At 44.5% G+C, this 14,747-nt stretch overlaps 1 protein-coding gene across 1 annotated transcript in view; it reads right to left on the minus strand.

The window, feature by feature from the left end:
- The window catches only part of TNNI1 (troponin I1, slow skeletal type), a 44,438-nt gene that overhangs the window by 12,270 nt on the left and 17,421 nt on the right, over positions 1-14,747 (minus strand). Inside the window, exons 3-6 of the mRNA XM_082247129.1 lie at positions 14,051-14,092; positions 10,953-11,084; positions 10,753-10,842; positions 5,373-5,549 (exon numbers count right to left, since the gene is read on the minus strand). Of these exons, the coding sequence (XP_082103255.1) occupies positions 5,373-5,549; positions 10,753-10,842; positions 10,953-11,078 (393 nt within the window). The 5' untranslated portion in view covers positions 11,079-11,084; positions 14,051-14,092. The remainder of the gene's footprint in view (positions 1-5,372; positions 5,550-10,752; positions 10,843-10,952; positions 11,085-14,050; positions 14,093-14,747) is intronic.

A 14,747-nucleotide genomic window follows, 5' to 3' on the forward strand; every position in this document is an offset into this window, starting at 1 on the left:
ATTTGTTTCTCATTTTTAGGGGCTCTTTAATAGCTAGCATAGAACCACTGGATTGGTGTAATGCCAATGTGGTGCCTATATTTAAAAATGGATCAAAGCTTTTATCAAATAATTACAGACCAGTTAGTTTAACTTCTATAGTTGGGAAGATGTTGGGAGTTTAATAAAAGACCACATAGAAAAGTTTTTGCTAAAAAAAAAAATATATTTTTTGGATTCACAAAGACAGAACTTAGCAAACAAATCTGCAATGTCCATTCACTGGAGTGAGCCTGCTTGAGTGCCCCCATAGCAAGAGGCTTGCTTTTGAGGACACTCGGCAGGGAGGAGGTGCCAGAACCACCGGCAGAGTACCCATAAAGAAGAGGATCGTGGTTACTCTGTGCAAAACCATGGCACGGAGCAGGTAAGTGTAACATGTTTTTTTATTTTTATTTTTTTTTAAAACAACATTTAGAATCACTTTAATGTCTACAGGCTTTAAATTGAATGATACAAGCTAAATTTGTAAATGGATAGGAAACTGGCTAAAATACAGTATTCAGAGGGTAGTAATTAATGGTTCATATTTAGAATAGTATAAAAGTTAATAGTGATGTACTCCAAATATCAGTGTTGGAACCCTTACTTTTTATCATATTTATAAATGACGTAAAGTTTGTGATTAAAAGTACCATTTTAGTTTTAGCGGATAACACCAAAATATGTAGTGGAATAGCTTCTATACTGTCTCACACTTACAAGAAGACCTCAATGCACTGTTTATTTGAGCAACTATTTGGCATATGACAAGTGTTTGCTGGTGCTACAATATGCAAGTGATCAAATTTCAACCAAATACAGTGCAAAACATAAATCTACAATTCATAAATAAACAATTCATATATCATAAGTGCTAAAAAGTTCATTCAATACATGTAATAAAGTGCTTATAGTGTCCATTAAGATTAGTCCACACATATGACCCAATCCGTGGTGCTTCAAAAAGTGTTTTGTGCTGTAAACTTCAAAGAAATGACAAGTGCTCTGTGTGCAGGTCACCTTTTCGTGCTCCCCTCCTTATGCCTACACACTCACCAGACTCACATTGTTATGCTCACTTATCATATATCAACATTTGTTTATCTCCTGGTTATCTCCACTGTGCTTATATGCTCGCTTTCCATATGCCCATGGTCTTCACACCAGTTGTTTTCATTTTTTGTACCCCTCCAGGCAATACCGTGGTGCGTGCATGTTAGGGGAACATAAACCAGGCAAAGTACCCCATAGTGTGATTCCGTTTATTGAAAGGTAATAAAAAAAACATACAATGCTATTCACATAAAAATTGCTTGCTTGCACGAACCACATCGCATGTGTATTAGTGCAGTGGTTCCGGCATTCAACCCCTGCAGTAACCAACTGCTTTCCAAAGACCGGAAGATGATGGACGGAAGTGACATCAGCAAACCCCACTGCATCCATTTTATCTTTTCTCGCTTTTTAAAAAAAAGCTAAGTCTGTTTTAATATTACACCAAGAGAGGCATATGTGAGCATACTCAAATATAAACAGATGTGCTTTAGGCAATACAGTATATATGTACTGACTTGGTGGTTGGGTAAGGGTGGGGTGATCCAGGAGATTTTTCTGATTAGCACTGTTGACTTGCAGCTCTGAGTGCTTGGTTTAAATCACTGCAGGGATACTATCTTCATTGAAAATTGGATGCTTAGATGAGCTGTAGAGTTGGGCAAACGGTTCGGGCTGAACACCCAAATTGGCAGGACGTTCGGCGGGTGCATTCTAAGCCCTTATTGACACAGTGCATTCTTAAGCCCTGATTGGGCAAAGCTTTTTCCAATCAGGATGCAGTGAATAGCTGGTTGTTAAGGAGTGGTAAGGGGCATCCTTAAAGCGGAGTTCCACCCAAAAGTGGAACTTCCGCTTTAGGGAGTCCTGACCCCCCGACATGCCACATTTGGCATGTCATTTTTTGGGGGGGGGAGCGGGTACCTAGTTTTGACAGGTACCCGCTCCCACTTCCGCTCGGAGCGCCGCGGCGCCCTGAGCGGAAGTTCTCCTCTCCCCCTCCCTCCCTGCAATCTTCTGGGACACGTCAGAGGTCCCAGAAGATTGCCGGCCAATCACGGCGCGCAGCGCGACTCGCGCATGCGCAGTGGGTACCCGGCTGTGAAGCCGCAAACTGTAACAACCGGGTGCCCACAGCAGTGATGCCGGCGCCGAGGGAGAGGATTGAGGCTTCCGGCGGCCGCATCGCTGGACCGTTGGACAGGTGAGTAAATGGCTGGAACTCCGCTTTAACAACCAATGAGCCATCACCTGTCAAAAGGGTTCCCCGCTGACAGTTAAATAAAATAAAAAACAGTGTCAGCCCTTTAGTTCTACTATGGATTTTAAGGGGAACCCTACGTTAAAATTTTGTAAAAAAAACAGTGTGGGGTCTCCCCAAAAACCTATACCAGATGCTTATCCGAGCACGCAGCCTGGCAGGCCAGAAAAGGGTGGGGGGTGAGCGAGTGCCCTCCTGAACCATACCAGGCCATACCAGGCCATGTGCCTTCAACATGGGGGGTGGGCGCACCTTGTTCCTATGTTGATGGGGGACAACGATCTCTTCCCCACAACCCTGGGCTGTGGTTGTGGGGGTCTGCGGGTGGGGAGCTTATCGGAATCTGGAAGCCCCCTTTAACAAGATCCCAGCACCCCCCATGTGAATGAATATGGGGTAAATTGTACCCCTACCCATTCACCAAAAAAAGTGTCAAATATTAAAAAAAAAAACAGTTTTTTGCCAATTTCTTTATTAAAGAACATTGTTCCCTGATGTAGATCTGCCTCCCGCCACCACCACCAGACCCGAAAAAATAAAAAAAAATACCCTTCCCAGTCAATGAAGGCTGGGCCTACTTATATAGGTAAGGGGCAGTATTGACTGGGGGCGGAACCCCACTCTGTTTTTTTCTTTACCTTTTAATTTTCAAAAAGCCGGGTGCAAGCAATAGCAACCATGAGTCAATTTAAATGGGATTTGACTTCTTCTTTAGAAATTTAATTTTTGCTGCAGCATGTTCTGTACATGGCACAGATTCAGACTAAGGGGACCACCCCCCCCCCCCCCCAGCCACTATATTTTAAGCAATTTTTCATTTTTATTGTTTCACTCTTAAGCATCATTAAAACCACTGCTCCTTTAAAAACTATTGTTGTACCCCATACCCTTTTAAGGCCAATTGCATATAAGCCTTCAAAATGGGGACTTTTGATTTCTCATGTTCAGGGTTTGCCGTTCAGGGTAGAACTTTTCCCCTGTTTAGGAGTTCGCTGGCGAACCGAACAGGGGGGGTTGTTGTTCAGCCCATATCTAATGAGTTGGCTCTGTATTCACCACCAAAACAAAAAATATACTGGTAGGCTCAATATTTGGGCCTGAAGTGTGTATGTGTGTGAAAGAAACATCATATTGTCAACTATTTTGGTGGCAATCGACCAATGCAAATGTTTCTATGTACTCTATTCAGAACATAACATGCTATTACAGTATAAATACTGGAAATAATTTAATATAATATTTAAAAGATACTTCTGATGCCAATACTAGTTTGCAATTTCACAGTTTTGTACTGTATTATTGTTAAGAATGGCTTTGTTATAATGATAGCTAAGCCATGACATTTTTAGGCTCCATGCACACTAGCTTACTTTTAGGCTCCTAGCAGCCACTTTGAGCATTTTTTTTTTCTGCCCCTAGAAGCAAGTAGTGTTATCCTGTGTGTCCATGAACACTATTGTAGGCCAGAAGCATTTTTCAAGCTCCAGCTTCTGGGAGCAGAAAAAAATAAATTTTTGTTGGCAATTTTTGGAGCGATTTGCCAGCAGAAAAAATAAGCTGACAGCTTATAGAAGCTCCTATACACTGTTAACTGTCGGTTTTTCAGCTTTTTTTTGTTTTCTTAGCGATGCCCTTAACAACAGATGACTCATCAGTTGTCAGTGGGGTTTCCCGCTGATAGCTGAAAAAAAACAAAACAATTGCCGGCAATAAAAATTGTGAAGAAAAACAGCGTGGGAGTCGCCCTCAATCCATACCAGGCCCTTTCGGGGTATGGCTTTTAAGGAGAACCCCATGCCATTTTTTTTTTTAAATGGAATGGAGTCCCTCCCCCTATATTCATACCAGACCCTTAGGCCTGGTATGGATCTTGAGGGAAAGTCCCTCCTCTCCATATTCATACCAAACCCTTAGGACCGGTATTGATTTTGAGGGGAACCCTACACCAAAACTTAAAAAAAAATTCCAGACCCTTATCTGAGCATGTAGTCTAGCAGGTCAGGAAGGGGGGGGGGACGAGCAAGTGCCCACCCCTCCCTACCAGGCCACATGCCCTCAACATGAGGACAAAAAATGTCAAAAAGTAAATAAAAATTCACACAGTTTTTAACAAGTCCTTTATTTAGAAAAACTAAAACAATGTCCACCGGTGTAAATCCTTCTTCAATCACAATGAACGCCGACCGCTGACCGGAAAAAAAAGAGGTCATGCTGGTTCAATGAGGTCGCAAGGGGGCACTGCCCTTTTGGTTTGTTTAGCAGCAGGAGGCCACAGAGCTGTCAGACAGCGGTAGCCTTCATTGGGTGCGGACTTTTTTTTTCCGGGTCGGTGTGATTGATGATGGATCTACACCAGGGGTCATTGTTTTTTTAAATAAAGGATTGGTAAAAAACATATACTTATTTTTTTACACTTTTTTAGTGAATGAGTAGGAGTACAATGTACTCCTACTCATTCACATGGGGGGGGGGATCTGGGGCATGCCCCCATGTTTAGGGCATGTGGCCTGACATGGTTCAGGAGCAAAGGCGCCCACTTTCCAGGCCTGCTAGGCTGCATCTCAGAAAGGTGTCTGGTATCGATTTTAGGGGGGACCTCATGCCATTTTTTACTTTAATTTTGGCGTTGATTTCCCCTTCAAAGCTTTACCAGACCCAAAGAATTTTTTATTGCTGGCAATTGTTTAGTTTACACTCAGCTCTCAGCTGTTACTCCCACTGACAGAGGATGAGTCATCCATTGTTAAGGATGCAGCAGACAGCTGGCTGACCTGCTCCTTAACAACCAGCTATTCACTAGTTGTTAAAGATGCCGGTGACCACCCACTCCTTAATATAGATGCTACCCCTCCTAAACACTTTTGAAACGCTCCTAAACACTGCAAATACGCTGGCAACCCCCCCCCCCCCCCCCCAAATGAAAGCATTTTTTATCCAGCGTTTTGTAGCAGTTTTTGAGAATCATGAGTGCATTGAGTCAATTGAGTGCATGGAGCCTTAAAACCAAAAAGCAATGGATGTATTTTTCTTAAATTACCTTCTCAGTATCCTCTTTCTTTACAGATTTCAGGTTGGCACGCAAATCCATGGAGACCTTGTGTTTTGAACCCAGGAGAGCACGGAGCATAGCATCAGCTGAAACCCGCACTCTACGAAGTGGCGGTCTTTTAAATTTGCCACGCAAATCCAACACCTTCATTCTTAGATCTTGAATCTATAATAGGTTACATTCTATTAAAAAACATTTTTTTACCTTATGTATTATCAGAAAATCATGTTTTCTGTGTTTTAAGATTTAAAAAGGGTCTATACAATGTTCAAACAACACAACACTATTCATGTTCTAACAAAGAGGAATTATATCTTTAAACTATGGCTTAGTTCTCATAAATACATTTTAAATTTAAGTTAAAAACAAATAATTATTTTCCTCTGAAAATGTTGGTATGGGGGGCATAGCCTGAAGCTGCATGTGAGCTGACCCTTGTAAGATGAGCTCTCCCATGATTCCCCGCTGCATCGATCCTGTCACCCCTATCATCGAGCTTTTGCACCCTATTCCCACGACCATCACCCCGGCACATTCCTGAGGCATGTCACCACCCAGCAAGACCTCTGAAGTGGCCGCTAAATTGGATAAATTCCAACGCCAAGAAGGAGGTATGTCGGCCAAATATGGCGGCTCCCCGCCCTCCCCTCCCGCTCCGGCCACACCATCGCCGGAGCACTCTGCAATCCTGGAGGCGATAAACAACTGCCAGGCCTCACTCACCAGCAAGTTGGAGGAGGTACAGATGGATATTTCCCTGCCCTGCCAGGATATGCAGAAACTGCGGGGCCGTGTATCTGAGGCAGAAGACCGCCTGAGCTGCATGGAGGATGACATCCCTCTGGTGCGGAGCGCGGTGGAACAGGCATCCCGTGACATAGTATACCTCCTACAGAAGCAGGATGATCTTGAGAACAGGGCCAGGAGAAACAATCTGGGCTTTATTGACTTACCGGAAGGAGGGCATTAACCCAGCTACATTCTTGGAAGAGCTGCTGGTCAAAACATATGGCAGGGAGGCTTTCTCACTGACCTTCATTGTTGAAAGGGCCCACCGCATGCCTGCCAAAAAACTGCCACAGGGGTCCCCCCTAGAGTGTTCATTGCTAAGTTTTTGAACTATAGGGATCACCATGACACAGTTAAAAGTACTCACCTGGAACGTACGCGGCCTACATGATAAGATTAAGCGTACGGTTGTCTTCTCTTACTTGAAAGAGCAGCGATCTGGCATAATTACTTTAGTGGAAACCCATGCTGAGGCCCGTCTTTTGGGTGCCTTGCTGGTCCTTGGGTGGGTTGGTCATTTCACGCTACCCATTCCTCCTATTCCAGAGGAGTTACCCTGCTTATCTCCAAAACTGTGGCCTTTGAGACTCGGGATGTGGTGACGGACCCCCAGGGCAGATACATCTTCGTCCGCGGTAGTATTCGTGGCAATGGTAAATTGTTACTTGCATGGTACGTGCCCCCCCCCCATTCTCTGCTACGGTTCTAGGGGAAGGGCTGATGTTTATGTCCCGATTTCCTACACTTTCTGCAGTATGGATGGGATTCTTTAACATGGTCTCCAATACTTACCTAGACAGATTGGGCCCACCCCCGGCAACGGACTACCCTGATTGCGACACCAGATTTTGTAGACTTCTCATTGGCTTTGACCTCCTTGACTCGTGGAGACATCTCCACCCCATGACCAGAGCATACTCATGCTTTTCTACCACTCATTCCACCAAGTTGAGAATTGATTCTATATGGGTGTCTCGAGTCCTGTCCCCCAGATTGTGTGCGGTGGGCTTTGGCCCCAGGTTGCTCTCTGATCACGCCCCTTATTGGATCACACTCACCCCCTTTATGGACCCCCCCCCACATGATATTGGCGCCTGAACCCATTCTGGCTTACTGTAGTGCCAGACCTGGAGCTCCTAGTTAGGGAGTGGGACTTCTTTTTTACCACTAATGACATCTATGCTACGTTGTTAATAATCTGGGAGGCCTTTAAAAAACATTTGTGCTTACTCCTTTCCGAACGTATCTCTAGATTTAAGCAGGCGTCGCAGATCGAGTGCGAGCGAGTGCAGTCACATCTAACTGAACTGGGGGGTCATTATGCACTCTCCCCCTCTCGGGACCTCTTGGCCCAGATCCAACCTTTAAGCCAGGGAGCTTAAACAGATTTGTCGTGAAAAAGCCAGCAGCAAAATGTTCTTCGGTAGGCAACGGGCGTCGAGCATGGCGAAAAAAACGGGCAAGCTATTAGCCTATTTGGCCCACATGGGCGCTAGACCCCCTGTGGTTATCACACTTCATCAGTCACTGCTGGGGGACACCGCGGATCCTGCGGCTGTAGCTGAGGTTTTTGCCTCGTACTTTGGTGATCTCTTCACCTCCAAGGTGCACTACGCCCCCCACTTTCCTACTCTGGCTCCTGAACAGGTCGCCATGTTGGATGCCCCTATCACTGCTGATGACATTGCCCTGGCAATTTCCCAGTTCGCTAAGGCCAAGTCTCCAGGCTCTGATGGCCTCCCAATTTAATTTTTTTCACACTTCTTGGATACGCTTGTGCCTAGATTGTTGGAGGTCTACAAGGCCATGTTTGAGGGGGGTGTCTTACCTGACTCTATGGGGAGGCCCTGATAGTCCTCATACCTAAGCTGGGGAAGGATCCCCAATAACCTAAATCCTACAGGCCCATTTCATTACTCCAAAGTGACATTAAAATCCTTGCTAAAGTTTTGGCCTTGCGCCTCAATAAGATTATTCTTTCTATTATCCATCCAGACCAAACTGGGTTTATGCCCAAGAAAAACACGGCGTTTAACACGCGACGGTTATTCATGAACGTACAGGCTTCCCATGACCATGCGGGCTCCAGAGTGGTAGTGACGTTAGATGCTGCCAAGGCCTCAGTGGAGTGGCAATATCTTGCCTACGCAAGTTTGGCTTTGGGCCCAACTTCGTCAAGTGGCTCACCATTTTATATCATCGACCGTGGGCCAGGGTGGTGGCCAATGGCTGGACTTCCAGGCCGTTTTCCCTCTCCCGGGAGACACGGGAGGGATGCCCCACCTTGTATGCCCTCGCGGTAGAGCCATTGGCGATGGCTGTACGGCCGATTGTCCTGCACTCACAGTGTGTATCTGTACTTGCCAATTCGATTGATGTGGAATAAAGACACTCCTTTTTTAAAATTTATCGGAAGTGCGGTCATTCCTTTTGTTGTTTGAAGCTATCCTGGATTGCGGATCCGACCAGCACCTGATTCCAGTCTCACCTAGAGCGGTCTTCCCTGTTTGGATGGCTGTACGGAGCCACCCTGATATACGTGGCCTGAGCTGCGGAGCTTGCGAGGATCGGATAGGCCTCTACGCTGATGACATGATCCTTTATTTAGCTGACTCCGGTCCCTCTTTGCTCGCGGCCCTGGGACTCATCGCACAATTTGGCAAGTCCCAAATCCTTCCCATCTATGTCCCCCCCCCCTCGGCTGACCAGGCTGCCCTTCCACGTGTTGCCTCCTTCAAACACCTGGGGGTACATGTTTACCGTTCTATATCTAACTATATTCCTCTTAATATTGAACCGCTTTATGACTTAATTAAACTCAAAACACAATCCTGGCCACGTCTGCCTTTGGGGGTTATGGGTAGAGTGAGTTTGATCAAAATGATCCTCCTGCCCAAAATTCTCTACATACTATGGCATTCCCCTGTCTATGTTCCCTACAGGTACTTATATTTATATGGGGCACAAGTAGACACAAGCTCGAGTGGAGACACACTCAAAAACCTACAAAACTGTGAGGCCTAGCTGTCCCCGACTTTGCAGCCTATTACCTTGCGGGTCAACTGTTGCACTTTTTCCACATAGACAAGCAGGGCCGACACAGATATCTGGCCTTGGTATGCCGCCAATCGACTGCTTAGCTCCCACATCCGTTCTATGAAATCTTGCAGGGAGTGGGTGGCTCCCCCACACCCCTAGATTGTGGCGGCCTGCAATTTCATCACAGCAGGGTCTGGGACCTGGCGATCTCTAGGACTGATGGCCCCACGTTCCACACTATGAACCCCCTCTGGTTTAACAGGCACCTCCCTGAGCTTTTCCATCTTCCTGACCTGGGAGCCTGGATGTTGAGGGGAATATACATGCTTTCACATTTGCTACTTGACGGTAATGTCAGACCCTTTGCTCACCTCCAGGAAGAGTTCCATCTCCCCGACTCTATGCTATTTCATTACTTTCAGGTCAAGCATGCGCTTTGTACACAGTTTGCCAACCATCCACCCCAGCTATCATCACTGGACTTCCTGGATGTGATAAGGGGACAGGACCAACAGAAACTTATCTCCATGCTGAATGATATGTTGCGAACACCGTCTATGACCGCTCTTGCATTCAGTATCAGGGCTGCTTGGGAGGAGGACATTGGGGAATTGGATGAAGCTCACTGGAGCGATGCCCTAGAGACTTGTACCCAGGTATCGCCAAAGCACTCCAATAGGCTGACCCAAGTCTATATCACTCATAGAGCATACCTCACCCAAGTACATAAGGCCAGAATTCACCCGAATAGACCCTCCACTTGCCCTAGGTGCCTTCTGTCCTCTGGCACCTTTGGTCACCTGCTGTGGCACTGACCCCGTGTCCAGGGCTTTTGGGCACAGGTGGTTCAATTCCTTCATGACCAAATAGGTTGCCCGATTTCCCTGGACCCCAAGACATGCCTCTTGGGGATTTTCCCAGACGAGGACTTGGTTATATACGCAGTCAGGTTCCTTCATGAGTCCTTGTTTACTGCCAGGAAATTGATAGCCTGTATGTGGATCCAACCCTCCCCTCCTCCTCTTGCTGCCTGGATGACCGACATTAATGCCACTCTCCCTTTAAAGAAGGTCATTTATATTAACAGGGGTTGCCCGACACGGTATCATAAGATGTGGGACAGGTGGCTGGAGGCTTCAGCCACATGTACACCCTAAATGTTGTCTTCTCTTGCTGGAACTGCTGTCTCTTGATTTAGTGCCTATATTTCATTACATGTCTGCTCACTCCCCATGTTTGCTGGTGCCACCCTCTGTACTCACTTTCCTGTCTTTAACATCTCTTAATGACTTAGATAGGTTTTTTTCATTTGCAGAATTTGCAATCTCTACTATGTATTCTTGCTCTGATGCTTTGACCATTGTACTTATTGTTTTTTTATTGTACTGTACATGATGCAATAAAAGTTGTTTGTTTGAAAAAAAAATGTTGGTATGACTGGTCTACTATATAGACTTCTCAAGTTCCTAAGAACTTGCCTAACTGGCAACGTTCCAATTTAGGGTAACAATGTCATCCAATAGCAGCAACAATAACTTACTTCTCTTGTATTATGAATAACTTTTGCTTCAATGTCATATCTTTCCTCGTCAACAACGCCAACTTTCTCATGGAGTTCCCGACACAGCTCCTGCGATCATAGTGTTAGGAGAGAATTACATGTCAGTACTTTGATTCTCTACTGAAAACAGCATTTAATGTTAGAGAGCATATTGGTACAAATCCCAACAGAATAAATACCTGTAAGGCAGCCAGTCCCAAACCTTGTGTGTTAGTTTGCGGAATTCTTTCATTAAGATATCTCTGTTTTTCCTCTTGTGTTGTCATAAGCTCTTGGTCCCATGCTTCTATTGCCTTTGCCAGCATCAAACTCTGAGAAGGTACAGCAAAAAAGAAGAAGAAGCAATGCTGTATTAAATTTACCAGAGCGTTCTATGGCTGTCCTATGTCTAAGTGGACCTTACATTGTTTGTGAACAGAAAGCTTCCAGGAATCTTATTTATTACTTGTTTATAAAGCATGCACCACATTTTCCAGAGGCTTTCTAAAAGCTAGATACACAATTTTAGGCAACCCCAGCACTGATTTGCTATAGTGAGTTTCCTATTAATGGTGGAATACCTGCTTGTGACGGTGTTCACCGTCACTGGAATTTAAGGACAGATGGGTGATGGTTTGGATTGCTTCACATTTGTCAGCAAGGTCTCCATGTAGAAATATTGAGATTTGTTCCCATTTGCCATGAGGTCTTTGACCAGGAAGTACAACTCCTAATATGGTCATTCCAGGAAGTTCAATGAGGAGACTGACTGTCTAACAATGGTCCTTTTGTCTGAGGTGGCTTTCCATTCACCTATTGTCGTGTGTGCTAATGAACCCACCTGTTGTCTGCTAAGGGATGTATTGACACTCAGAGTAATGTGTATTAGGGGGGCTCCTTATGGAACCATTGTTCTGTGTCTGGCTATTGTGTACATTGATTGTCCCCTGGGGGCTTCTGTCTCATTACACATAACAGTCCTTCTAATCAAACTAACGGGCCAATCCCTGCTGACTCATTTTCAAGTCATCATTTGCATGGCTAAGGAGGACCTGAAGGAGAACGGCATGTACTGTGCAATTGACCAATGGGAAAGCGGTTGTTGGGGGCAAGATGTTCCAAATTCTGTATAAAAGTGTACTGTGTACTTCCAATAAATGGTCTTCCTGTTTGAACTTACATACAGCCTGCTTGGTGTTTGTTCTAATGGATTCCGAACGGCACATAGCTGTAGTTCGGATCCCGGAGCCTTGGTTGACCGAACCATCAGACGTTGCGATCTGCAAGCTGACTAACTAGAAACAGAGGAGTGTCGGGAGAGCGAAAGCGAGCGAGCAAGGGTCTTGTCACACTGCTAAGCTATTGTACTTCAAGGGAAATGCTAAAAAGCAGGTTTTCCCTTTTTACAACACTAGCTAATTATGTCATTATAGTAGGCAGGTCATCAACTTGAACAGACTGAGAAAGTTCCAGAAAGCTAAAAAGAACTTATATACATACACATACATACAAGCAGTAAATGTACTTTAAAACAAGCCCTAATTCGTCTCTCTCTAGCTTTAGCCATTGTGAAGAAATACATTTTAATTTCACAACAGAGGCCCAAAATGTATGAGTTTTTTTTTCCTATTATTTTGTACTGCACCAAAAGTTTTAGCAGGCTGCAAGCTTTCTAACATGAATAGCAGATGTTTCTAAATTGTTAGAATGGACCATCTCTGACGTGTCTGATTGTTACCCTACCACCATCACCCAGAAGCCTTGTCCAGCAATATCTGTTTGGGATGCATATGGATTGATTAACTAAAAGCCAATAGGCTGTTCACTTTGCAAGGGAATTAAATGAAGTTCTGCTGACTTCCATTACCCAATCATGTGCAAGAAAAATCACTGTTTTTTCATTACATGGGATAGGGTATTCTTGGCAAAATGAAATTTCACCACATTCACTAAGCTCAGGGAAAAATTCCCTTGAAAAGTTCAACTTTCGTTGCAAAGCATACAGCCCCTTGCTTTTAGTAAATCAGCCCCACATACATCTAATGTTTAGCACCTATAATACAACAGCCTGTAATAGGGTTTATTATGGACAAAAAGACTGTTCACTTTGCAAATGAATTCCCCCTATAGTTTAATGAATGTGGACATTTCTGCTAACCTCCATCATCCAATCATGTGCAAGCAAAAATTATGTTGTGGTTTTTTTTTTTAATCAGTTTCTTGCACCTAATTGGGTATTCCGTGCAAAATAAAATGTCACCACATTTACTAAGCTCTGAGGAAAAGTCCCTTGCAAAGTGAACAGCCTGTTTGCCTTTAGTACATCAACCCCAATGTGTCAACAGAAAAAAACAAGGTAAGATTCTGCAACAAACTTTGCCTAAAGCATTACTCCACTTTTGATGAGAAAAAAACATTCCCCTCAGGGTGATCTCTGTACATTGCAAGGATTTTAACAAACTTTGTTGCAGATTCCTACCTTTTGTTACTCTGAAGAAACCACTGTTTGTTTCTCTGTGCCTCTGTGCTGAGTGGGTCAAATGGGAGTGGTTTCATAATTAGCTGTTGCAGCTGCAGGGCTCTAATGAGGAAATCTGAATTTTCCAAATTGTTCCTTCAATTTTTCAGCTCTGAAAAGTTAAAACCAATTTTCTATTTGTGCCGATTAACTAGACGAAAAATGAATGAACGAACCAAATGACAGATTTTCGAACGATTTTTCAGCTAGTGTATGGCCAGTATTAGTGGAGGGAAATTTCTGCAGCATATTTGGCAAGTTCAGAATCACAGCATATATAAAATAATATGCAAGGGGTATCGAGGGAAGCTTCAGAATGGCACATATGTTTTTATTACAAATTATGTGAGCAGACTGCAGTTCCTCTTTAGGGTCCAACTCTGGGCAAAAAAAAAAAAAAGTTTTCCCATGCAGTGGGGCTGTGCTATAGGAAGCAGCTTCTGATGGTGGTACACCGAAAAGAGGAGGAGCCAAGACTTCCGGTGGGGGACTGCAGAGAAGGAGGTTCTGGGTCACTCTATGCAATACCATTGCACTGAGCTGTTAAGTATAAACCTGTTTGGTACTTTAATCAAAAAGAAAAAAGACTTAATAATCACTTTAAATTTTCATTTTTGTGTTAAGGTATGTTCTAAGTGACTATTTTGTGAACCATTAGGATGGTACCAGTTACCTGCCTATCATCAAGAACATCATGTACCCATCTGTTGCCTCTTTGCCCAACCAAATATAACTTTTTACCACTGTTGTTTTTGATGCTGTACTAACATTATTGCTTACCTTTAGCAGGAGCTTACGTGAAGCTGTAATCTTTGACTTCCTCTATAAGACAGAAACCAACACACTAATAAATCATCACTCATTAATGTATACTAGCGTGCCGTTTATGAATTATTGTATAAAGGGGACATTGAAAAAGCTGTAAGCGCATTTACAAGAACAGCTATCTTCAAAGAAGAGTCTTTAGTCCTGTCTGCATTTACAAAGGAAACCTTATTTCCACATGCCACTGCTGGGCTCTTTTAGAAATTGCTGTTTCCTCGCTTTTCATTTACACTTGGTGCTTTCTGAATTCATATAATGGAGCAAATACGCAGCCAATTAAATCAAAATATGCTTTTAGTCACATCTGCCATCAGGGCCATCTTACCGAATGGGCATGCTGGGCAGTTGTCCGGGGGCCCCACTTGCCCGGGGGGCCTCACCTGCCCAGCGAACCATCCCCAGCCAAGCATTAGTCCCGATTCCTGTGTGCATCCCGTCGCCGAACTTAGCAGGTGGCAAGCACCTGTCGGCCCTGTGCTGCTGTCAGGCCACTTGGGCCATGGAGGGGGAGCCCCCAACTGCAGGAATGCTTGTCCACCTTCACGGGAATAGGCACACACAGGACTGTCAAGTCTGACTCCCATCCGTGTGTGTGTTCATCAGACCCAGCCGCCCAACTTGGAAGCTGTCATTAGCCTGGCACTGCTGTACC

Source organism: Pelophylax lessonae (genome assembly GCF_965119305.1).
Source record: "Pelophylax lessonae genome assembly, chromosome: 2".
NCBI lineage: Eukaryota > Metazoa > Chordata > Amphibia > Anura > Ranidae > Pelophylax > Pelophylax lessonae.